Source organism: Synchiropus splendidus, chromosome 3 (genome assembly GCF_027744825.2).
Source record: "Synchiropus splendidus isolate RoL2022-P1 chromosome 3, RoL_Sspl_1.0, whole genome shotgun sequence".
NCBI classification, from domain to species: Eukaryota; Metazoa; Chordata; class Actinopteri; order Syngnathiformes; family Callionymidae; genus Synchiropus; species Synchiropus splendidus.
Window position 1 is genome coordinate 34,404,059 of NC_071336.1, and position 22,798 is coordinate 34,426,856.

A 22,798-nucleotide genomic window follows, 5' to 3' on the forward strand; every position below is an offset into this window, starting at 1 on the left:
GACCTGTGAGAAGACAGACTCGCGTCTGGTCCACCAGGTGCTGGCAGTAGTTGACCTCGGCCTGCATGTCCTTCCAGGCCATCCGGATCTGTCGGTACTCGTTCTTCAGGTCTTTGAGCCGCAGCATCAGGACGTCGTCCTGCTTCTCCGCCGCACCTTCTCACACCAACGTTGGTCGGTAAGAAGGTTCCGCGCATCTCGGCAGCTCGGCGCTCACCTTGCACGTCCTTGCGGCTCTGGATCTTGGCTGTGGTCCTGTCGATGGCCGACTTGACGCTGTTGACCTCGTCGGTGAGCTGTCGGTACAGGCCGCGGCGCTTGGCCAGCATGGCTTTGTTCTCGTGGAGGATGCTGTTGATGCGACGGCCCTCCTCCAGCTTGAACTCCTCGAAGGCCTCGGACTTGGTCACCAGAGCGCTGCAGAGGTGGGGACCATGGGGTCAATGGATGCAGCCACCGTCACGGACGGCATTGTGTGTGGAACCTACCAGGTTTGTGACTGCTCTCCGTCGGCCCGTTGGTCCGGCCCGTCCTGGCCGTCTGCTGGTGCTTCTGGGACCGGCGGCTCTTTCTCCGGCAGCTGGGTTTTGGACTTGCCTGGTCCATCAGTGGTCTTCCTGGCAACTGGACTTTCTTCTGCAACTCGCTTGCTCAGGCTGGAGAACAGAAAAAAAAAAAAAACAGGAGTCATCAATTAACCTCTATCAGCTTTGAGCCTGTGGGAGGAAACCGGAGCGAGAGCCACTGAAGGTCGGAGGCTTCCTGCAAGCTACTGCAGTCACCACCGACAAGTGGATCAGAACCATGTCTAGATCTTTGTTGGACCTGCTCACTGGTGATGGGCAGATGAGGCTTTGTGAAACCGTGTCCTCAGAGGCCACTAGATGGCGCCCTTGCTTGAGAAATGATGAGAGGATTCGTTGACAGTGCCATCTGGTGGCCTCTGAAACTCAAGACACTGTTTCACCACACCCCATCAACCCCTCACTACAGTTCCAGGGTCAGTCTTTGGAAAGCTTCCTGAGATCGTGTGAAGAACCGGAGGCGTCTCACCTGGACTTCTCCCTGGACTTGCGGCCCTTGGAGCTGGACAGCTGGCTGCTCTTGATGGTGCTGATGGTCTCCAGGTCTCCGTTGCTGCTGGCCGTGTCCCACTCCTGCGGTCAGATCCCACCTGAAGGCTCCCATCTCTGGCTGGTGTCTCACCGTGGTACCTACCTTGGCCAGCTGGCAGAGCTGAGCCTTGACCTCCTGAACCTGCTGCTGCTGATCCCTGGAAATGGAGTGAGGCGTTTCAAACTCTGGTGTCATGTGTGGTCTGAACCAACAGTAGAAGAAGCAGCAGCAGCAGCAGCATGAAGAGAGAAACGGTGAAGGTGTGGGACTCACTGGAAGGCCATTTTCAGCTGCGAGAAGATTTCCTGAACCTGGCGGATGCTGAGGATCTGTGAGGTGTTGCAGAGCGTCAACATGAGAACAAACGTCCAGCCAGTCACACACCGGTCTCTCGGAGCTCACCTGGACTTCCTTGGTGCTTCCATCCAGGAACCTCTGCACCTGGCTCCGCACCTCCGCCAGCTGGGCCTCAGACAGGGGCTCCGAGACCATGGAGGGCCGGTTGGCCTGCAGGGGGGACACTTGACATCATGAGAACCACAGGCTTGAAGATGGCGACCTTCAGGTTGGAGTTCAGCCCAACGTATCCAGGGTGATGGACGACAACCACTGTTGTGGCCCCTCCCACTATTAGCATGTGGCTGTAGCAACACTTCTGAACACAGTTTCACTGGTGAGACGCTGACGCGAGTGTGAGGTGCGAAGAGCAGGAAAGCAGTGGTGGAAAGTGAAAGTGAACCCACCAGAGTGTTGTAGAAAGCCAGCTCATCCCTCAGCCTTCCGATCTCCGCCTCCAGCTCTTTAATCCGAATCTGACGCGTGAACAGCAGCCGCCGTTAAACCAGAAACTCCTCACTGCTCGCTCACGCACACACTCACACACACTCACCACCGGGTCCACGTGCAGGTTGACCGCCGGGTCGGTGCGCACGCACTTCATCCGGCTGGCAAAGCGAAGAGTGGAGAGCTGCGGGGGACGGGAGGCAGTCAGCCCGGTCGGTCGGCGCAGGTGAAATCACTTCCTGTTTCTCACCGTCTCCTTGATCTGAGCCGCCTCGCCGTAGATGTTGGCCACGAGCACCGTGTTGCAGTTTCCTCCTGCACAGAAGCTTCAGAGTCAGAGCTGCCACCTTTTAACCCGCTGCCCAGCTGAGACAGACACCCTGCACAAGTCAGTCTTTCAGTGCCTATCGTTGCCATGGTGACGAGCACACTGAGGGATCTGGGCGGAGTCTGCGTGCATGATGTTTGCTGATGATTCGTTGTGAGAGTTTGGGAGAGTGTTTCAGTTGAGGGTTCAATTATGGGGGTGTGAGATGGCGGGAGTCATGGCGGAGGGGCGGAGAAGGGAGGCGAAGAAACGGGTGCAGCCAGGTGGAACAGGTCCGCAGTGTTACGCAGCAGTCTGTAGGCCCCACAATGACAGGAGGTGGCGATAAAGAGAAAAATCCAAACAAAGAAGAACCAGACCAAGGAAGGTCGAACGAAGTGTCCCGTGTGGCGGAACAGGATCAGTTGCACAGGAGGACAGTGAAAAACGTTCTGAGGTGACGAAAAGCCAATCAGTATTTACGCTTGACGACAGGCGTTGACGCCAAATGCTGCAGGGACTCAGTCGCTGTTGTTACGCAGCTCAGTTCGGGTTGGTCCAAAAGGTTCTGTGAGTTTTGATGCCTGATGAACTACATGTTCAACATGTTCCTGGCTCAAAAACACGGAGTCAAGGACAGTAAACGCGCCGTGATGGTTCCTCTTGTGTGTGTTCCTTTGGTCTGGGGTGTGGGACGGGCGATAACTTATCGTACACGATACACCGCCAAAAACAATCCCTGCGAATGAGAACTCTGCATCTCACGATAGAACCTAGTAACACACGGCACGCGCTGCAGGACACGAAGATGACGAGACCATAGCGGCGCTCTCCAGCTCCACGGTGTTTGACAGCCAACACCAGTGTGTGGCACTTGTGGAGAGTTTGGGGGACTTTGGTTCCACATTGAAGTTTAAGGCTGTGTCCCACTCCTACCCCTCACACTAGCACTTGGTTCTGAGCTCCCTCCACTGTGAAGCTCCCTCCACTGTGAAGCTCCCTCCACTGTGAAGCTGCCTCCACTATGAAGCTCCCTCCACTGTGAAGCTCCCTCCACTATGAAGCTCCCTCCACTGTGCAGCTCCCTCCACTGTGAAGCTCCCTCCACTGTGAAGCTCCCTCCACTGTGAAGCTCCCTCCACTGTGCAGCTCCCTCCACTGTGAAGCTCCCTCCACTGTGAAGCTCCCTCCACTGTGAAGCTCCCTCCACTGTGAAGCTCCCTCCACTGTGAAGCTCCCTCCACTGTGCAGCTCCCTCCACTGTGAAGCTCCCTCCACTGTGAAGCTCCCTCCACTGTGAAGCTCCCTCCACTCTGAAGCTCCCTCCACTCTGAAGCTCCCTCCACTGTGAAGCTCCCTCCACTGTGCAGCTCCCTCCACTCTGAAGCTCCCTCCACTCTGAAGCTCCGTCCACTGTGAAGCTCCCTCCACTGTGAAGCTCCCTCCACTCTGAAGCTCCCTCCACTGTGAAGCTCCCTCCACTGTGCAGCTCCCTCCACTGTGAAGCTCCCTCCACTGTGAAGCTCCCTCCACTCTGAAGCTCCCTCCACTGTGAAGCTCCCTCCACTGTGAAGCTCCCTCCACTCTGAAGCTCCCTCCACTGTGAAGCTCCCTCCACTGTGAAGCTCCCTCCACTCTGAAGCTCCCTCCACTCTGAAGCTCCCTCCACTGTGAAGCTCCCTCCACTGTGCAGCTCCCTCCACTCTGAAGCTCCCTCCACTCTGAAGCTCCGTCCACTGTGAAGCTCCCTCCACTGTGAAGCTCCCTCCACTCTGAAGCTCCCTCCACTGTGAAGCTCCCTCCACTGTGCAGCTCCCTCCACTGTGAAGCTCCCTCCACTGTGAAGCTCCCTCCACTCTGAAGCTCCCTCCACTGTGAAGCTCCCTCCACTGTGAAGCTCCCTCCACTCTGAAGCTCCCTTCACTGTGAAGCTCCCTTCACTGTGAAGCTCCCTTCACTGTGAAGCTCCCTCCGACCACCAAGTGAAGTGACTGACGTCCCTCAGAATTGGGACAACACTTGATGTATGAGGTTGGTGTGAGGATGCTAACGTTAGCCTGGATGCTAGCCCACTGTTGTTTGTTCAGAAGAAATCCAAACCTACTGTTGAACATCCATGTTGTATTGTTCATGTTGTGGGACACGGTGGAGCATTTGGCTGGCTGACATGTGACACCAGAGAAAGTCAACAAAAGGAAGAGTGGTCCTGGCTACTAACATGTCCCTGTGGTCCTGTCCAACACTGTTGTGAAATCAAGTCCTTTGGTCTCCTGGACATCTCTCCACACTTCATCTTCCCACTTGGTTTCAGGTCAGCTCCGGAGCTCCCTGGGTTTGAAGGGATCATTTCAAGTGGTGAACGGCCAGTGAGGAGGAGTGGGACACGCCACACTGAGCCCAGTGTGAGGGGAGAGATGGGACACAGCCTTAAACTTATTTTTAAGACAGGAAACCTTTGACAATGGCACTGGTCGAGCCTCTGGATCTGTGTTTGTTTTATGAGATGGAGTGGTCCTCATAGGTTCTCTGACGCGCTTGTCTGCCTCGGTTCATACCAACACATGCAGGGTCCACAGGTGCTGGCGCCTCGGCCAGACACCGCGGTGAAAATAGCTGGATATTCAACGGACATCAGCGCCAGTATTGGCTGCGGCGTCCTCTTCTGCGTCCCCATTAGGCCTCACTGATGGAGGACACACTCTCACAGGGGACCGGCTGTCTGCTTGTACAACTACAATTACAATAATTCACCTGATGGTTTCTAATGTGTCCTCAGCAGCATCTAGGAAATGTGTCCAGACTGCTCCATAGTTCAAGTCGACTGTTCAGAGACATGAGATACAGCAGACGGACGGCTCAGTTTAACCCCTAAATAAAGCTGGCAGAGCAGCCTGTCAGACACCAGCGGCTTCTACCAGAGGCCTGAAACATTGAGTTTCTTATCTCCGCACTGAGTTCACTGTTCTATTGAGACGTCAACAAACCATGGTGTTGGAGACAAACTCCACTCATGAGTTTCACCATGAAACAGTGTGAAGAGAGACACATGGATTTATCATGAGAATTATCGTTATCGCTGAAATGACTTCATTTACCACGATATTTTTTTGCCCATCCCAACGTTGAGTATTTAGAAGAAGATTTTTATCTTCATGTATCACTCAAGATTTGGAATATCCTTCTGTGTGTGGACCCCCCGCCCCCTCGGTCTCACATCAGTTCTGGCCGCCACAACCCCTCCACTCAGCGACTCCAGGTTCTACTGGGCCCAACACGACCGCTGCTGCTCACCCAGCGAGTCCTTCAGGGCGTGCGTGAGTTTGGACTGCCTGAAGGGGACGTGCTCGCGGTGCCGCTCGGCCAGAGCCAGGATGGCCTGCTCCAGGAAGGTCAGGGACTTGTTGATGTACACGGCCTCCTTCAGCATCTGCCCTTCGGACTGGGGTCAGGGGAGGAAACGTGAGGTCGCAGCACTCGCGCGAGAAGAAGACGGATCCGCCTCACCCCGGTCTTTCTCAGCCTCTCAGACCCAGCCAGGTCCACCAGATTCAGCTTGGAGGTGACGAACTCGGCGTTGGAGAGAGTCCTGGAGCGACACTGCAGGAAAACACAACCACGTCCAGACCTTCAAGAGCCAGTTGAGGTCAAAGCCGAGCCAGCTGACCTCCAGGTGGACGGTGAAGATGCAGTGGGACCTGGACGAGTGCCGGTTCAAAGTGTTGGAGCCGATGCTTCGGTTCTTCCCGCCCTGCAGACAAGTGTGTGACAGGGTCACAGAGGTGTCAGGGTGAGAGTCTCGTGAGTCATGTCGGAGGGGTCAGCAGACCCTGAGACACTTGGTCTTATTTTCCTTTGTAAAAACTCCACACTGACGTCAGTCCGTTGATCTTTCATGGACCAGTGTCCTCACTCACAGGCCACTCAATGGCACTCTCTCTCATCTTTGACTGCAATTTCAGTGAAAACTCGCACCGCTTTTGAACCAAGAGCGCCACCTACTGAGCGCTGAGAACGAGGACGGCTTCATGAAGCCTCATCAGCAGAGACCACTGAGATCCTGATTCACATCAGTCCAGTGTTTTGTCTTTCACCTCCATCTGATTCAGCCTGAATGTTTGTAACATAACATGCTCCGTAAACAGCAGACATATAAATGTTAAAAAGAATAAATGCTAAATACAAAACGTCCGTCACAGAAGCCTGTCAGAGTCGGCGCCTTCTTTCATGTCACGCATCACAAACACACACTTCCACACCACTTTTGTGAGGTCGTCGACTGGCTGGATTCAATGAGGAGAATTTTTGTTATTTTTATGACAGAAGTTCTGCTGTTCGTCTCACCCTCCTCTGGTTCATGTCCTCGCTGCACCTCTCCTGTTGTCATCGGTGCTGCATCTGAATTTGGCGCTGTGTTTTAATGTTGCCTGTTCGATTTAATGTAAAACCCTCTGCGACCCTCGTGAGTCTGAAAGACACTGCTTTCACTCAGATTTATTCTATTACTTATAAGGCTGTCGATTTTACTGATGATGAAGCGCGCCACAGTCAACTCGCGATTAATCGCAAATGAATCACACTTTTTGTACCTGACACACGGCTGTGTACACAATGGAGCCAACAGCCGGTAGATGAGCTAACGTCATGAAATTTTTGAAATGGAAGAGCTGCTTTCTCTTAAAGTGGCTCGTGGTTGGTCAAAATATGCGCATGCACTGAGCCAGTCAGGAGGGAGGGAGAGACGCGAGCGAGAGAGGACCGTAAGTAACAGTTTAGTCAGTGAGAGAAGCCTCTTCCTCTTTCATGTGAGCCTGATCCACACAGACTCACTGATCCATGACCAGCGGTCCAAGAATACGGCAGCCTCAAAGGGACAAAATCAAGTCTCGCACTCGATGTGTTCCTGAGCCTTATCTGCTGAAGAGGATTAGAGACAGTGAGGAAAACAAAAAAGGCAGAATTCTCAGTCTTCGAAGTCAGAATTCACACAAATGGCAAATAGCCGACTCTTCTACCAGCTGTTCTGTACTTGTCAATCCGTTTGAGAAAGGAGAAATATTTGTCAGAGTTGTTTTCATATCCTTCACTTGTGTAATGTGACTTCAATGACAAGAGTCAGTCTACTTGTTGCATTCAGAGATTCTAGATGTCCAGTATATTTCGAATATATTACATGGTTTCTCTGTTGAACAAATACACAATAATCTATACATTTCAGAGACAATTTTATCGCTGCCTTTTATTTTTAAATTTCGCAGAGTTTCCCTTCCTCAGTGGGACTTGTGCAAGTAGCTAAATGTGCAGGACTGTTTTTGACTCTGATAAACGATGACAACCGGTCGCTCAGAGAGTTTGTGTGTTTGCTCGCACACATGAAAGATTAGAGGGAACATTGCTCAAGACACGTGTCAGTATGAGCTCACCAGGCTGGGATCGACACTTTTCAAGCAGGTGTGAAGTTTTGACAGAGAGAGTTGTGTCTCGAGAAGGTGCCAGACTGACCATGAACATCAGCTGCATGGCCTCATTGGCGTTGTGCACCAGATGCAGAGACAGACCCTTGACGTGCACGCCTCCGCCAGGATCTTCAGTCATCACCATGTCCACCGGCGCGGCCTGCGGAGGCGCCAGCAGGTCCACCAGGGTCTCGTTGTAGATCTCCAGGTAGGACAGGTGCACGGAGAAGGCGTGTTCAATCCTCCGGCCCACTTCCTGGAACACCTGCAGACAAGAGGACGGTCACTGGGACAGAGAGGTCAGGTGATGATGATGGTGAGTCGGTCACCTCCTCAAGAGCTCGGGGGATCAGCCCCCTCTGCTCGTAGTCCAAGGGCCCCGTCATGGTGAAGGTCTTTCCAGCTCCCGTCTGCCCGAAACACACCACGGTACCTGGCGGAGGACGAGGAGTTGATGAGGCGCACTCGGCGCGGGACCGGCCTCTCACCGTTGTAGCCGCTCAGGGCTCCCGCCACCACCCGCCGGCACACTTGGCCGTACACGTCCGCCTGCGACATGTTGTGAAGGATGCCCTCCAGCGGGAACGACCAGGAGCTTTGAAGGTTGTGCTTGAGGTCATGGAGTCTCCGGGGGTCTTTCTTCTGGTAGATGTTGAGGGTCTGAGGAGCAAACAGACCTGGATTTGTTCTTTCCTTATCCTGAGTCACATGAGACACAGGGACGGAGCGTTGAAATCCTACGATCCCTTGAACAAACGTGAGGTGCAACTAGAGCCCAAGTCTCTCCTGGGGCTGCCCCGGGGCCCCCTCCCAGTTGAGACAGGAAGCCGTCCAGGAGACATCCTGACATACCACCTTCTTCTGTGGACTCCAGGGCTCGTGGGACACTATTTGTGTGATGGTCACATAACCTCAACCGCTCGTCCTCTGAAGGCAGATTGTGCTAAGAGAACAATGAGGCCACAACTCGTCGACTCATGAAACTGACAGTCTACTAGATGAAGACCCACAGGAACTTTGATACGATCTTTAACTTTCAGAATAAAGGTCCTTTGAAAATACATTTGATTCCATATGAGAATTTTCAGAGGACCTTTATTTGGAAAATGCTTGATCAGAATCAGAAAAATCTGAAATTTTGTAATATATTATATAGTGATGTGGAGCCTAATGAAAGGCTGAAGCATCAAACGGATTTGTCCTTTTATGCCATAATATGCGAAGTATATGGGCAAGATTTGGTGCGGGCTTGACAGTGGTGTCCTCATTTTCAGAGGCCACCAGATGGCGCTGTCTGCTGTAAAATGTTTGGACTTGAACAACTCATTCAATGAAGCCTCACATCATTTCTAAACCAAGAGCACCATCTAGTGTCCTCTGAAAATGAGGACACTGTTTCATGATGCCTCATCAATAGGGATTGAGCATTGAGAACCGGTTCCTATTCAGAACAACATTGTCAGATTCTCCAGAACCGTTCAGAAATGTTAACCCGGTGAAGCGCCTCATGAGGCCTGGTTTGGTTTGCAGAGACGATGCAGCTTCAGGACCGAACCCCTTCCACATCATGGTCTCATGATGGAGGAGTGTTGGATCAGTGGACACTCCTGAGCTAGCAGCTACGTTGAGGGTTAGCATGGCGCTAACTGTTGTCAGAGGAACTGGATTTGTTTTGAATGATGTCACCCAGGTCAGATCTGCTACTGAGCTTGTTTTCACAGTGATGGAGCCAAGTGTCCCAGTCTGTCTCCTCAGGAAGCAGCTGGGGTCGTCCTGCACCCATGAGAAGAACCAGAACCAGACTCAGCAGCAACACTGAACGCATCATCTCAGATGTTTATAATGTCATGCAGATCAGAGCGTTGAAGCTGGATGAGCAGATCTATGAGAGGAGATGTTTGAAACTGCTCACATGGACCAATATAGACCTCAGTTGGACAGAAGTGTTCCATGGTTCAGGCGTCACAGGCTTCATTTCTGTTCCAGATCAGACTCAGTCCTGTTCCTCTGATGCTAAATCCACCCCGCTTTTTCAGCTCTACAGGACAGTGACTCAAGTTCCCTTGTCATTGGTGCAACACAGTGAACCGAACAAGTTTAAAAACCTCCTCTTTGATTCTGATTTGACTCTTTATAAACAGTGTCAGTGAGTCACATCATGAATGGAACTGCTCTCATCTGAACCCCACATCTATTGATACCAAGTCAGCTGCCCTTTTTTCACATTGACAATGGATAAGGAACCAAATAGTGAAGCAGAATCGTGAAAATCTTTCCCGTCCTGTTTCACACCAGAGGTTCGCCTCAGTACCTCTTTCGCAGCATCCACCTCGTCCGCCAAACACATTTTTAGAGGATCGTAACAACATTTTATTGACATTATTTAAAGCAATCTAAAGCTAATACTGTGTTTGTGTTTTCATATTTATAAAAGTAGAATTCAAACCCAATTTTACGACGTCTTGGACGGTGCCGGTGGAACAAGGTGGACAGATGATGGTGACGCGCGGAGAGAAGAGGTCTCTCGTGAGGAGTTTATCGCAGCAGACCGAAAACTCACCCGTCCATCTGGAAGACACTCGATGAGATCTCTGGCGAAGTTGGCCGTTGGTCGGATCCGCACAAACACTTGAACCGCGCTGCCAGGTTTGGGATCGACTCTGCCTGCACCGACACAAGAGCATCACAAGTCTGAGGAGATTTGGGAAAGCTTCGACACAAGGTGTGTGAAACGCACTCATTTAACCAGCCTGATGCAACTTGGATCACAACTTCCACCCTTGAATGATTCTCTTCTGAAATTCAAGTCGGCCGTACTTATAGTCTCCGAGGGGACGACGCTAAAGAGCGCTGCTGATGCGCTTGTGTATTTGTAACAAAGACAATCAAAGGCAAATACAGCTTCCCCATCAGCCGCAGCAAGTCCTCCACCTTCATCGACCTTCAGTCCCTCTGTGACCCACAGGAATCAGTCATTACATTCTGAATTCAATTTTGTGATGGTTGGTTTAAAATATTCACTATTTCCTATGTTGGCTCGTTTTTTATCTTCCACCACAGCTGTTGATAGATATGTCAGAGATTTAAGAGAAATTAACACTATAATATTAGTTCTAATAAATGAATACATAAATTATATTGAAAATAACTTTCAAAAATGTCATCACAAGACAGGAGCTCATATATATATATATATATATATATATATATATGTATATATATATATATATATATATATACATATATATACAGTGGTACCTCGGTTCTCGACCACAATCCGTTCCAGACGGCTGTTCGAGAAGCGAATTGTTCAAAATCTGAATCGATTTTTCCCATGACAATGAATGGAAAAAAAACTAATGCGTTCCAAGCCTTAAAATAGTCTTTTGTAGGAGTGAATGTAGAGCGTCTGCTGCAGGTGGCTGTTCCTCTATGTGTGTGGCCGCTGCATGTGGGAGGGGTTGCCGAGTGAGTGAGGTCTCTCCAGAAGTGAAGAGGTGCCCGGTGCGTGTCCAGCTCTGAATGTGCGCTTCTGTGCAGTTTGGCTGTGACAAAGTCATAAAGCAAGTCACGCTCTGTCCCAGACTGGCCTCATCCCTGTCCCAGCTCCAGCCCACAACAGGACATCAAACCCTGGAGTGAGCGCTCCAGCACCTCCCCTGTGACACTCTACCACGGTCCAGTGTGGAGACAGGAAAGGTTTTACACCTCAATATGAAGAAAAAACAGTCAGTAAATGGAGCTAACGGGACACGTCTGCATACAGAGGCTGCGTTATACACAATAACAAAGCGCGTCGTGGGTCAGCTGATCGGTCCGCGCACCTTATGGTTTTTCCGGCTTATTTTAGGGGCGTTCGAGTTCAGGATTTTTGTTCAAAATCCGAAGCCAAAAAATCTTGAATTTTTTTGTTCGAACTCCGATTTGTTCGAATTCTGGGACGTTCGAAAACCGAGGCACCACTATATATATCTATATATATATATTGATATATATAGTATAGAATATACAGAAGCTATTGCTCTTCTGTGTGTCCAACAGTCTCTTCGCTCCATGTGCACAGCAGCGACCTCTAGTGTCGTAAAGCTTCTCCTTCAAGACGTCACAGCTCCGCCTTCGCTCGCTCATGTTTAAAAAGTAAAGAATAGACTTCATTGAACATACAAACCACACCGTTTCTTAATAATATTTCCAAAGAATAATGGAATGTATCGTGATTACAATTGTATTTTAAATGGAGGAGACATTTGCTCAAACAGCTGGACTTCCTGGTACAAAAAAGGGTACGGTGCATGTATTTATTCATAAATATTAAGGGTGTTGTGAGTGTCACAAGGCAGAAGCTTCATTTGAGCAAATCTACTCACCGGAAGTCGTGTTGTTCGCCTTCCGGCCGTCGAGCTATAACACATGTCTATGGTTGCGCTACTTCCACCCATAGGGGCGGCGATATCTGGCAAAAGTGGGGATAGGAATCTAAATTTCATATCACATGACATCAATGATTATTCATTGTGATCGTAATATCATGTATATGTCTTTTCTTGCTTTTAGCAAAAAGCTAACGTGCAGAGTCAACTCCCCCCGCCGGTCTTCACCAAATGGTTCAGTCCAGCGTCACCAATGACATGGGTCAGTTCTGCGCATGTGCACCGAGTGGTTGCAGACGTCACCACTGAAGCTGTCAGAGCGGTCCTTTTTTTTTTCATTTCAGGTCAACTTTATTGACAAGCCGTAAAGTTTCAAAACAATGCGTGTGACGCGAATCTCAGCGTGATTACGTGCTGTGGCACGTTATAAAAACTGCTCCACCCACCACCGAGTCCAAGTGTGTCAGGCACAGCGTCACTGGCGACCCCTGGTGGCAGCTCAGTTGCATCATCATCATCAATCCACTTTCTCCAGAAAATTCCACCCCAACAACAATGACACAGAGAAGGACACAAACACACTGCTGGAGAGGAAAGAAGTCAACAACCAGCAGGAAGAGTTTGTGAGACACAACTCACACTGTGGTTTAGTTCAGCTTCAGGATCTCACATGAGGAGGACGAGGACCAGACACAAACTCCAGCGTGTAGAGGCTGAGTGAAGGTGGTGTGGACTCTGTGGAGGAGGGTCATGGTTTCAGAGACGCTGTAGAAGGACAGAAGACCTGCAGAGTGATCCAGGTACACTCCCACTCTGGAGGGTGGAGCTGTGGAGACTTGAGTTACGATGCTGTTGTGTGTGAATGAAGAACCAGAGTCGTGACACCATAAAGACCAAGATTTGTCATTATATCCATATAAACTTTCTCTTCCTGATCTGCTGATGTTCTTGTATGAGACTGCTATGACAGCTCTTCCTCTCCACTCCACCTCCCAGTAACAACGTCCCGTCAGAGGCTCTTCACTCAGGACCTCAGCGGAATAACTGAATCTGTCTGGATGATGATGAGGAGACTGTTTTTTCCCCATGTCTCTCACTTTCCTGTTTCCTTCAGACAACAACAACTGTGAGTGAGCAGTGTTTGGATCCAGAGTGATGTCCCGTGAGAACCTGAGGAACTCAGCTCTGGTCTTGGGCTCTGGCGCGAGCATGAGTGAGATGTTGGTGCAGGTGTCTCTCAGAAGGTCCTGGAGTCGCTCTCTGCTGGCTGACACGGCTGCTGCCACTTCCTCAAAGCAGCAGTGAGGACGGACGTGGGTCCTGGAGGAGAGCGTGTCTTCACTGACCTCTGAGACTGAGGACCAGTTCTGGAGAAAGACCAAGTGACTGTCGGTGAGTGACAGCTGCTGTAGCTCAGCATCTTTGTTCTTCAGCTCAGTGATCTCCTGCTCCAGCTGCTCCTGAAGTCCTCGGACTCCAGCGGCTTCAGTCTTCTGCCGGGATCTGATCTGCTGCTCCACATCAGACATTCTTCTCTGGAGGTTCTGGATCATCTGCTGGAGGTTCTTTCGAGTCTCCTTCACTGCTTTATCAGCAGAGTCTCTGATGGTCTTCTGCTCCTGCCGAAGCAGCTTCAGCTCTTCCTGTCTCTCCTGGATCCTCTGCTGGATCCTTCCTCGACTCTGATCCACCTCTTTCTCTCGCTCTCTTCTCTCTGCTGCGGCCGAGACAATGTGGTGGTCTTTGTGTTGGTCCACAGCACAGAGGTGACAGATGACCTGCTGATCAGTACGACAGAACATCTTCTTCTCCTCGTCGTGTTGAGGGCAGAGGATCTCCTGGAGCTGCTTGGACGGCTGGACCAGCCTGTGTCTCCTGAAGGCCGGAGCTTCTAGATGAGGCTGGAGGTGTTGCTCACAGTAAGAGGTCAGACACACCAGACAGGACTTGAGGGCTTTCAGCTTCCTCCCAGTGCAGGAGTCACAGGCCACGTCTTCAGGTCCAGCATAGCAGAGGTCAGCAGCTTGGAGTCCAGTCTTCTTCAGCTCCTCCACTAACTCTGCTAACATGACGTTCTTCTGCAGGAGAGGCCTCGGGGTGAAGGTCCGTCTGCACTGAGGACACTGGCAGATGTTCCTCTCACCTTCTGAGTCCCAGTAACCTTCAACACAGACCTGACAGAAGCTGTGTCCACAGGGAAGAGTGACTGGATCCTTCAGTAGATCCAGACAGATGGAACAGGAGAAAGAGTCTCTCTGCAGATCAACGTTGGTCCTCTCCATTTCACTGACGGTTCACAACTGATGAACCTTCCAACAAAAATAACACACTCAAAGTGCTGAGTCACATGATCCTGCAGGAATCTGCTCCGACCCGTTGGTTCCACCCATTTTCACACTTCCTTGAAACAACTTTGGGATTCCTGTAAATGATGGTGGGGCGGAGCTTTGATCGTTGCCATGGTGATCGCATTGTTCAACTCACTTCTCCTCGACGCTGATTCGTCTCTCGAGCTCAAACATCAGCCACATTTATTTTCTCTGCTTCAGTCTTCTGCTGATGACTGAGTGAGTCTCTCTGAAGGAAAGTTGATGTGGACATTGATGCCGTTGACTCCTCCCCAGGGTCGGACTCCTGCACTTGAGGGGCCTCTTTGGCCCACGGGCCTCACGTTGGTTCAGTTTGCTGCCTCATGTGAGAGAGAGCTTCAATAATCTGAAGTGCATCAGTGTGTACAATGAGTCAGCGCTTGTTTTACTGTCGTACATTGAAACTTGAATCAGAGCTGAACCTGTTGATGTTTGCAGATCAAATCCACAGACTGAAACTGAGGGAAATGACTCGACCATCCAACTCATACAGATGAGTCGAGCCTTGTTTGCACCTGGTGAGTGAACGTTAGCGCTGCTGTTCAGTGTCGCTAACTCTCCGGAGATAAACTAGCATGGTGTTGCTAGTTCAGACACAGTGACAGACCAGCAGAGGGCAGTAGATCTGCCTTCTTTCTCAAGAGGAATCTTTCAAAGTGGGAAGAACATCATAGATGATAGAGACGTTATTGACAGAGCCGACGGATCAAGCTTCAGGGTTGGTTGGACATGAGCTTCAGAGCTGAGTTGGTGGCCTCTGTTTCATCTGGGAACCTTCTCACTCCCCCATTACTTCCTGTGGGGCTGCAACCAAGGCTTATTTTGACGACTCAGCGTATAATGTGTACAGGCTGACGAACATGCCAACATGACTGACTCTAGTGTTGTAAATAGAGTTTAAATAAATACAAAAAGACATTGAATCAAATCTGATCTTATCTCATAAAAAATGTATGTAAATGTTTTGTTTCATTTTATTTGCTGAAAATGTGGTGTGGAAGGCATCTGTCCTATGATGTGTCCTTTGATGTGTCCTATCCATCCCAAAAGGTTTTTAGGTGGCTGTGGTTCCGGAGCCTCAGGGATTTCTCCTCTCATGAAGAACGATGACATCACGACTCGTCGACTAACTTCAGGGTCGATTACGGTCGACTGTGTGTTCTTTGCCTGCTGCGTCTCTGTCCAGACGAGTCATGTGATGGAGCTGTGTGTGTGTCAGAGCAGAGCTGGTTTCCTTTAGTGTTCAACCCTCCCACCTCTCCATGTTGCCATGTGACTCCCAGCTGCTGTCGTGCAGCGTGAGGATGTGGCTCCTGAATCATTGAGGACCACTGTGTGAGACACAACTGTCTTTCCCAAACAACAGCCCTGATTTGGCCTCCTCACCTCTGACCCTCCACTGACTCTGGGACACTTGAACACGTCTGCATTGTTGAGTTTGCTCTTCACACCTGAACAAGGAAATCAACAGTGACGTGACTCTGATGACTGATGCTGCTGGAATCTGGTCCCACCTGTTGGTTCCACCTGTTTTCACACTTCCTTCAACCAGCTGAGGGATTCTTGGAAATGATGGTTGCCATGGTGACCAGGTCAACAGGCTGCTGACGTCACTGAGAGTTGACTTTGGACCATGAGGAGAATAAAGTCATGATGTCCACAGATGGAACTAAATACATCAATGTAGGTTTAGATCCGAGAGTCACAGAGAGGAGAATGACTCTGAAGTCACTGGTCCTGGAAACACTGGGCTTCTGTGCTGCAGCTGCTGCCCCCACGACCCGACCTCAGGGAGGCAGGAGAAGATGGATGGGAAACACACAAAAGTCAAACAAGCACAGGGTCGAACCAAAAACCTTTTTATTGTGATGTACATTCTGATCCTGCTGCCATTCACCATTTTCACACTAGATTCTTCATGCACATGTGTATCTGAGTCATCCTTCCAGTGCCACTCATGTCCCCTCACATGGCTCCATCCAAACCTCCAACTCTTCTCCACACGCGTGAAAGCTGCTGCTCAGATCCAGGGGAAACATTGCTCCATCAAAACTAGATTTTCTGAAGCTAAAACTGAAGCGCTTCATGTGAACGTCCCTCAAATCCAAAATACTGCGCACAGCACAACATGGCCGACTGTTGAACACAACACCCTCCTCACCATCACCTGAACACAAGTCCTCCACTTCTGTGAGACTCACACTGACGTGTTCACAGTCCAGCTTCCTCTCACTTCACATGACAGTGACACAAACATCCACTGACAGTGTTGTCGCTCGGGTTTGGATTTCAAGGTTTTGTGTACAGGGTAATTGGCTATAACATAAGCCGTCCCGAGTTCTGAGTACACTACCTCCCTTTGCCTCTCTGGTAAAGGGCCCCTCGTGTGGTCAACTCAGTCAGCCTCTTGTTGCAGACACGGTTCTAAAACTATAATAAGCATATCAACTATACCTTATTATATTAGTGAGTAGTGTCGGCGCTTCACTGAGCGGGTTATTTAATTAGCCCGACCTGTTAAGAAACAGGTTCTTGACCTTACAATGCTACACCTTCTACCGTAGTCTCTTTACTTAGCTTCGTTTAGGGACTCATGATCGGATCCTCAATCCATTCCTTAAATAAAATATTACCTCAGCCTTCTGAACTACCACTTTATCATTGACATAATAATTCAGGATGGAATAATGCTACCAGTCGAGACATTCACTACATGTGCACAGGAAAGGGAATCAAACATTAATTCAATCCAGCATTAACTCACCTATAACCCAGTTGATGGTAGTACAGGAGCCAGTCGATTCTTTAGTAGTCAGGGATCAATGCCGTTGTGCCTTTTCAGTACTTAATTCGTACTCAGTTTTATTTTGTTTTTATGTCAAAAGTATTTCTCCAAAAAATTGATAAAAAGGATAACAAAACAGTAAAATCAATAAAGAATCAAATTCAATACAAAAATGATAAAAGGGTAATAAAACAATAAAATTCAAAAAAGGATAATAAAAACAATAAAATCAATAAACATCAATAAACTCAAGGGTATTGCCAGACGCTAATACCCAACCAAGTCAAAGGCACCGCCAGACGCTAGTGCACATACATAAATGTCAAAAAATCATATAATCAAAATGCATACACAATAAAAAGGATTAAGTCAAAGATCCTAAAAAATATATTCAAAGTATATGCAATAAAAGAGATTAAGTCAAAAGAATTAATCATAAAAATCAACCAATCAATAATAAAAACCATAAGAGAACAACAAAAAGAGTTAAATCAAATGGCCTAAGAGCAAGAGCAAGAGCACCGTCCCAAGTTAAGATACAAGACCTTACAGCAAACGGATGAAGCCAAAAGCGTGGAACAAGAGCGAGAGCGAGAGGTCAGTTTATCCTAGACCTTTATAGCAACATTGCTGATTTCAATAAACAATCCCCCAATGCGTCATTAATGGGTGACGTGTTCTTGTCATCTTCAGTGGAAAGTTTTAATTTTCATTACGTGTTCTAGCTGTCGTCCTTAGTGGAAAGTTTTAACTTCATTAGAGACACCCCTTATGTCTTATGCAGATGTTTTAGATTCATTGAACATGCTGAGTGTTAGTTTCATTGTTTTGATAAATGTAACTTATGTTCTAAGTGAAGACCACAATGTTCTATTAATACAACGTTTCTTCTAAGTGTTAACTATAATCGCAAGCTCGGCTTAAAAACATGTTCTGCTTACAAGTTCACCCTGAGGTTAGAGCATGCCCTGCTTGTAAGTTCAAAAGTGCAAAGCATACAGGTTCAATAAGTGCTCATAATAAGTGTAAAGCTTGGTTATAATATTTTCGATTTTCCAGTATATACAGCAAGTGTCTACACAAGAGAGAAGACGCAGCAACACACAATAACACAGAGAGATGACCTCAGTCAGATGCATTTCATGGAACTGTCCAGAGAGACATGCAGCCAAAGATAATGGGGGGGAAACTCACAATAATCACAACATGAAAATCATGCACAAGGACATTTTATATATCGCCCTTCAGGTATTTGCACATTTAAAGTGATAAACAGATCATCGCTGGACTGAAATAAACAAATACACAAGCTCACACTGTTCTCTAGTTCAGCTTCAGGAACTCACAAGACGATTTATTCCCAAGCCCAACTCCAGCGTGTAGAGGCTGAGTGAAGGTGGTGTGGACTCTGTGGAGGAGGGTCATGGTTTCAGAGACGCTGTAGAAGGACAGAAGACCTGCAGAGTGATCCAGGTACACTCCCACTCTGGAGGATGGAGCTGTGGAGACTTGAGTTCTGATGCTGTTGTGTGTGAATAAACAACCAGAGTCGTGACACCATAAAGACCAAGATTTGTCATTACATCCAAATTCACTTTCTTCCCATGATCTGCTGATGTTCTTGTATGAGACTGCTACTATAACTATTCCTATCTTCTCCACCTCCCAGTAACAACGTCCAGTCAGAGGCTCTTTACTCAGGACCTCAGCGTTATCGATGAATCTGTCTGGATGAGGAGGAGGAGACTGATCTTTCCCCATGTCTCTCACTTTCCTGTTTCCTTCAGACAACAACAACCATGAGTGAGCAGTGTTTGGATCCAGAGTGATGTCCTGTGAGAACCTGAGGAACTCAGCTCTGGTCTGTGGCTTGAGCATGAGTGAGATGTTGGTGCAGGTGTCTCTCAGAAGGTCCTGGAGTCGCTCTCTGCTGGCTGACACGGCTGCTGACACTTCCTCAAAGCAGCAGTGAGGACGGACGTGGGTCCTGGAGGAGAGCGTGTCCTCACTGACCTCTGAGACTGAGGACCAGTTCTGGAGAAAGACCAAGTGACTGTCGGTGAGTGACAGCTGCTGCAGCTCAGCATCCTTCTTCTTCAGCTCAGCGATCTCCTGCTCCAGCTGCTCCTGAAGTCCTCGGACTCCAGTGGCTTCAGTCTCCTGCCGGGATCTGATCTGCTGCTCCACATCAGACATTCTTCTCTGGAGGTCCTGGATCATCTGCTGGAGGATCACCTGACTGTCCTTCACTGCTTTATCAGCAGAGTCTCTGATGGTCTTCTGCTCCTGCTGAAGCAGCTTCAGCCCTTCCTGTCTCTCCTGGATCCTCTGCTGGATCCTTCCTCGACTCTGATCCACCTCTTTCTCTCGCTCTCTTCTCTCTGCTGCGGCCGAGACAATGTGATGGTCTTTGTGTTGGTCCACAGCACAGAGGTGACAGATGACCTGCTGATCAGTACGACAGAACATCTTCTTCTCCTCATCGTGTTGAGGGCAGAGGATCTCCTGGAGCTGCTTGGACGGCTGGACCAGCTTGTGTCTCCTGAAGGCCGGAGCTTCTAGATGAGGCTGGAGGTGTTGCTCACAGTAAGAGGTCAGACACAGCAGACAGGACTTGAGGGCTTTCAGCTTCCTCCCAGTGCAGGAGTCACAGGCCACATCTTCAGGTCCAGCATAGCAGAGGTCAGCAGCTTGGAGTCTAGTCTTCTTCAGCTCCTCCACTAACTCTGCTAACATGACGTTCTTCTGCAGGAGAGGCCTCGGGGTGAAGGTCCGTCTGCACTGAGGACACTGGCAGATGTTCCTCTCACCTTCTGAGTCCCAGTAACCATCAACACAGACCTGACAGAAGCTGTGTCCACAGTTGAGAGTGACTGGATCCTTCAGTAGATCCAGACAGATGGAACAGAAGAAAGAGTCTCTCTTCAGATCGACTCTGGCCTCCATTTCACTGATGACTAACTGGCTTCAGACTCGGAACTGAAACTTAACTGTTGCTTCCTCCTTCTGCCACAGTTCCTGGAAACCACGTGATGATTCTGTCAAATAAAAATAGCAGTTCCACTCACACAGTAACGTGAGCTGATGTTTAATGGCCACCAGATGGCGCCAGACAACAACAACACAATGAGCCAGCGCGTATCGGACTGGTTTCTTTTCATTTTGTTTGGACTTTCCAACATTTCTTCTGGCTCCTACTGCGAAACACAAACATTTATACAATCCATAATCATTTATTTTGTAGCATCATCAATCCAAATTCATTTTTCATGAAATAAACTCTGCTCCATTTTCATATTTCCTGTTCATCGTCCTGCAGATTATTTTACTCTTTTTGTTCAGACGGCCATTTCAAGCTCTTGCTTCCTGTACTTGAACCACGTCCGTGATGTTCTTTGTCGTCAAAAGGCAGAGGAGACAGCAGGGCCTGTTTCAAGCTCGCGTCTATTGTTCTGAACTGGTCAGATCGAACACATCACTGGTGACCCTCGATTCTCACCTTGTCCCCGCAGTTTTATCACGACATGACGTCAGCAAGCCACACACACGCGGTGGAGGGTCGTGACTCGGACGTGAAGGATCCTGAATCCATTCCTAAATGTCCAGATCCTCATGATGGAAATGTAGAATTGAGGGACGTAAAAAGCGGCGTCACCCGAACACTATACGCGGCGGAGGTAAAGAAACATGGCTGACCTCCAGATCCACCTTGTAATATCTTCAAGTTCCGTTTTACTGGCTCTTATCCGAAAGAGACGGAGACTCGTGTGGACGTAACTTGCACGTTTCTTTATTATATAGCGTAACTCTAGTGCCGCAGCGTACGTACCTTACGTGCGCCACCTCACAATTATACAGCACCGTAATAACAACATATTCAACAATACCCACAGAACAATCTTCACTAAATACCGGAACTAAGTAAGGATATCAATATATTACACTCCTCTCTCCAGACTGTTTCTGACTCTCTACATCTCGACCCTGTGGAACACATCAGCAGCTACTGTTTTCATTGGCTGGATAAATGAGCCTTTACCGCTCAGACTCCGCCCATCCAAACCTCCGCCCCTGTGAGGAGCCCCGTAACCAAACAACCAGCGCTCACTACGCGCTGTCAGCCCGGAAACTAGTCAGGGAACATGTTTATATTCTGTGTACTGAAGACCTGTTTCATCCTTCATTGCGCAGGCGAGACACTGAGGGCCACAGGAATTCTCTCTCCGAGGGCCGCGAGTGGCCCCTGGGCCGGGCGGTTGATGTGTCAAGATTCAAGAGGTTTATTTGTCACACATACAGCTGTACGCGGTACAACGCACCGTGAAATTCTTTGTGTCCCTGCATCCAATAACAGAAAAAGAAGTGGGCACACAGGATGCTCACTATGATAACAATAATGAATTATAGAAACGGCAGTATGAAACAACAGTGCAAAGTAAAAATGAAGTCATAAGTGCATAAATAAAAATATGTAAAGTGACAGTGTGACACCTGGTTGTGCGACTTGGTTGAGTAGCCGGATGAAGAAAAGAGAAAGTCCAGGGTGGTGGGGTTGACCGAGGACCCTCCGAGCTCTCCACCTGCATGGTCTGGTGTAGGTGTCCTGCAGGTCTGGAAGCCGAGCGGACTACTCTCTTCAGAGCCAATGAGTCCTGTTTAGTGCAGCTACCCATCCAGGTGGTGATGCTCCCAGTCATGACGCCTTCAATAGTGCAGATGTAGAAGTTCCTCAGCACCTTGACAGGGAGGTTGAAGTCTCTGAGGCGACGGAGGAAGAGGAGATGCTGCCTGGCCTTCTTCACGGTCTGGTTGATGTGGCGTGACCATGACAGGTCTTGTGACATGGTCACGCCCAGGTATGTTTGTCTGAGGCGAACAAGAAAATGGAATCATGTCATGTGTGAGGTTGAACAGAAGCTACGTGGCGTGTGCGCACTGCAGTGGCATTAGCACTTGGGTTAGCTTAGCGCCTGAATTCCACTGCCATTAGCACTTATCTGTTGCATTAGCACGTGTTGGGCTTGTGTGCTTCAATGCTAATGATGAGGACACACACAGAGGTCTATAGCCGGGGGATATGGAGGGGGAGGGGGTGAGGCAGGTGTTGTCGGGAAAGAACAGAGGTCCACTTGTGACTCCTTTAAACATCCCGCAGCCTCCAGCTCATTATGCATCGCCTCACAGTGCAACCAGCGGCAGGTGTGCGAGCGACTCCTCGTCTCCGGTTGCTCCCTTCGCTCCTTCTCGATCATTTTTTTTTTCCACAAGCCATCCCACTTGTGACGCCATTTGTCGCATCGCCGCTGCGAACATTGCTCAGACCCCAGCATCGACACCATCCGCTTCGAGTCTCTGACAGACGGCGTCTCTTCTTGACAGAGCTGGACCTCAAATTCCGGTCACGACCATCATCATTGCTGACGCCCAGCGTTGCCAAGCAACAGCATCCACCACGTCAGAAGGTGGTGGTGGTCATGTCTGTATGATCCTTTCTTTTTTGGATCTAGAATAAATTGTTTTCTGTCCCTCTGAGTAAATAGAGACGTCAATGCCTGTCACTATATATATATATATATATATATATATATATATATATATATATATATATATGGGGT

General features: G+C 49.1%; 2 protein-coding genes and 1 long non-coding RNA gene across 6 annotated transcripts in view; 1 reads left to right on the forward strand and 2 right to left on the reverse strand.

The window, feature by feature from the left end:
- Positions 1-12,680, reverse strand: part of kif9 (kinesin family member 9) — a 28,737-nt gene extending 16,057 nt beyond the window's left edge. For 2 of the 4 annotated variants that reach the window (XR_008414126.1, XM_053859055.1), the window contains exons 1-18: positions 10,397-10,706; positions 10,220-10,323; positions 8,148-8,319; positions 7,989-8,092; positions 7,706-7,924; positions 5,871-5,954; positions 5,711-5,803; positions 5,498-5,645; positions 2,150-2,214; positions 2,006-2,083; positions 1,860-1,928; positions 1,519-1,623; positions 1,390-1,445; positions 1,219-1,273; positions 1,054-1,157; positions 489-656; positions 218-417; positions 4-156 (exon numbers count right to left, since the gene is read on the reverse strand). Coding sequence is in view for 3 of the 4 variants with exons in the window: in XM_053859055.1 (XP_053715030.1) it covers positions 4-156; positions 218-417; positions 489-656; positions 1,054-1,157; positions 1,219-1,273; positions 1,390-1,445; positions 1,519-1,623; positions 1,860-1,928; positions 2,006-2,083; positions 2,150-2,214; positions 5,498-5,645; positions 5,711-5,803; positions 5,871-5,954; positions 7,706-7,924; positions 7,989-8,092; positions 8,148-8,319; positions 10,220-10,323; positions 10,397-10,400 (1,981 nt within the window). In the remaining variant the exon portion in view is untranslated. Of the gene's footprint in view, positions 1-3; positions 157-217; positions 418-488; positions 657-1,053; positions 1,158-1,218; positions 1,274-1,389; positions 1,446-1,518; positions 1,624-1,859; positions 1,929-2,005; positions 2,084-2,149; positions 2,215-5,497; positions 5,646-5,710; positions 5,804-5,870; positions 5,955-7,705; positions 7,925-7,988; positions 8,093-8,147; positions 8,320-10,219; positions 10,324-10,396; positions 10,708-12,026 lie in introns of those variants that run through there. The other 2 variants (XM_053859057.1, XM_053859056.1) reach the window with 2 other exon arrangements.
- On the forward strand, positions 11,809-13,356 carry LOC128755480 (uncharacterized). Its single transcript, XR_008414127.1, has 3 exons — positions 11,809-11,942; positions 12,214-12,829; positions 13,144-13,356. It is a non-coding gene; the product is annotated as an uncharacterized LOC128755480 (long non-coding RNA).
- A 3,816-nt stretch (positions 13,357-17,172) lies between these two features.
- LOC128755354 (tripartite motif-containing protein 16-like) overlaps positions 17,173-22,798 on the reverse strand; it is a 52,025-nt gene continuing 46,399 nt past the window's right edge. Inside the window, exon 2 of the mRNA XM_053858689.1 lies at positions 17,173-20,891. Coding sequence (XP_053714664.1) covers positions 18,507-20,129 — 1,623 coding nt within the window. The 5' untranslated portion in view covers positions 20,130-20,891 and the 3' untranslated portion in view covers positions 17,173-18,506. The remainder of the gene's footprint in view (positions 20,892-22,798) is intronic.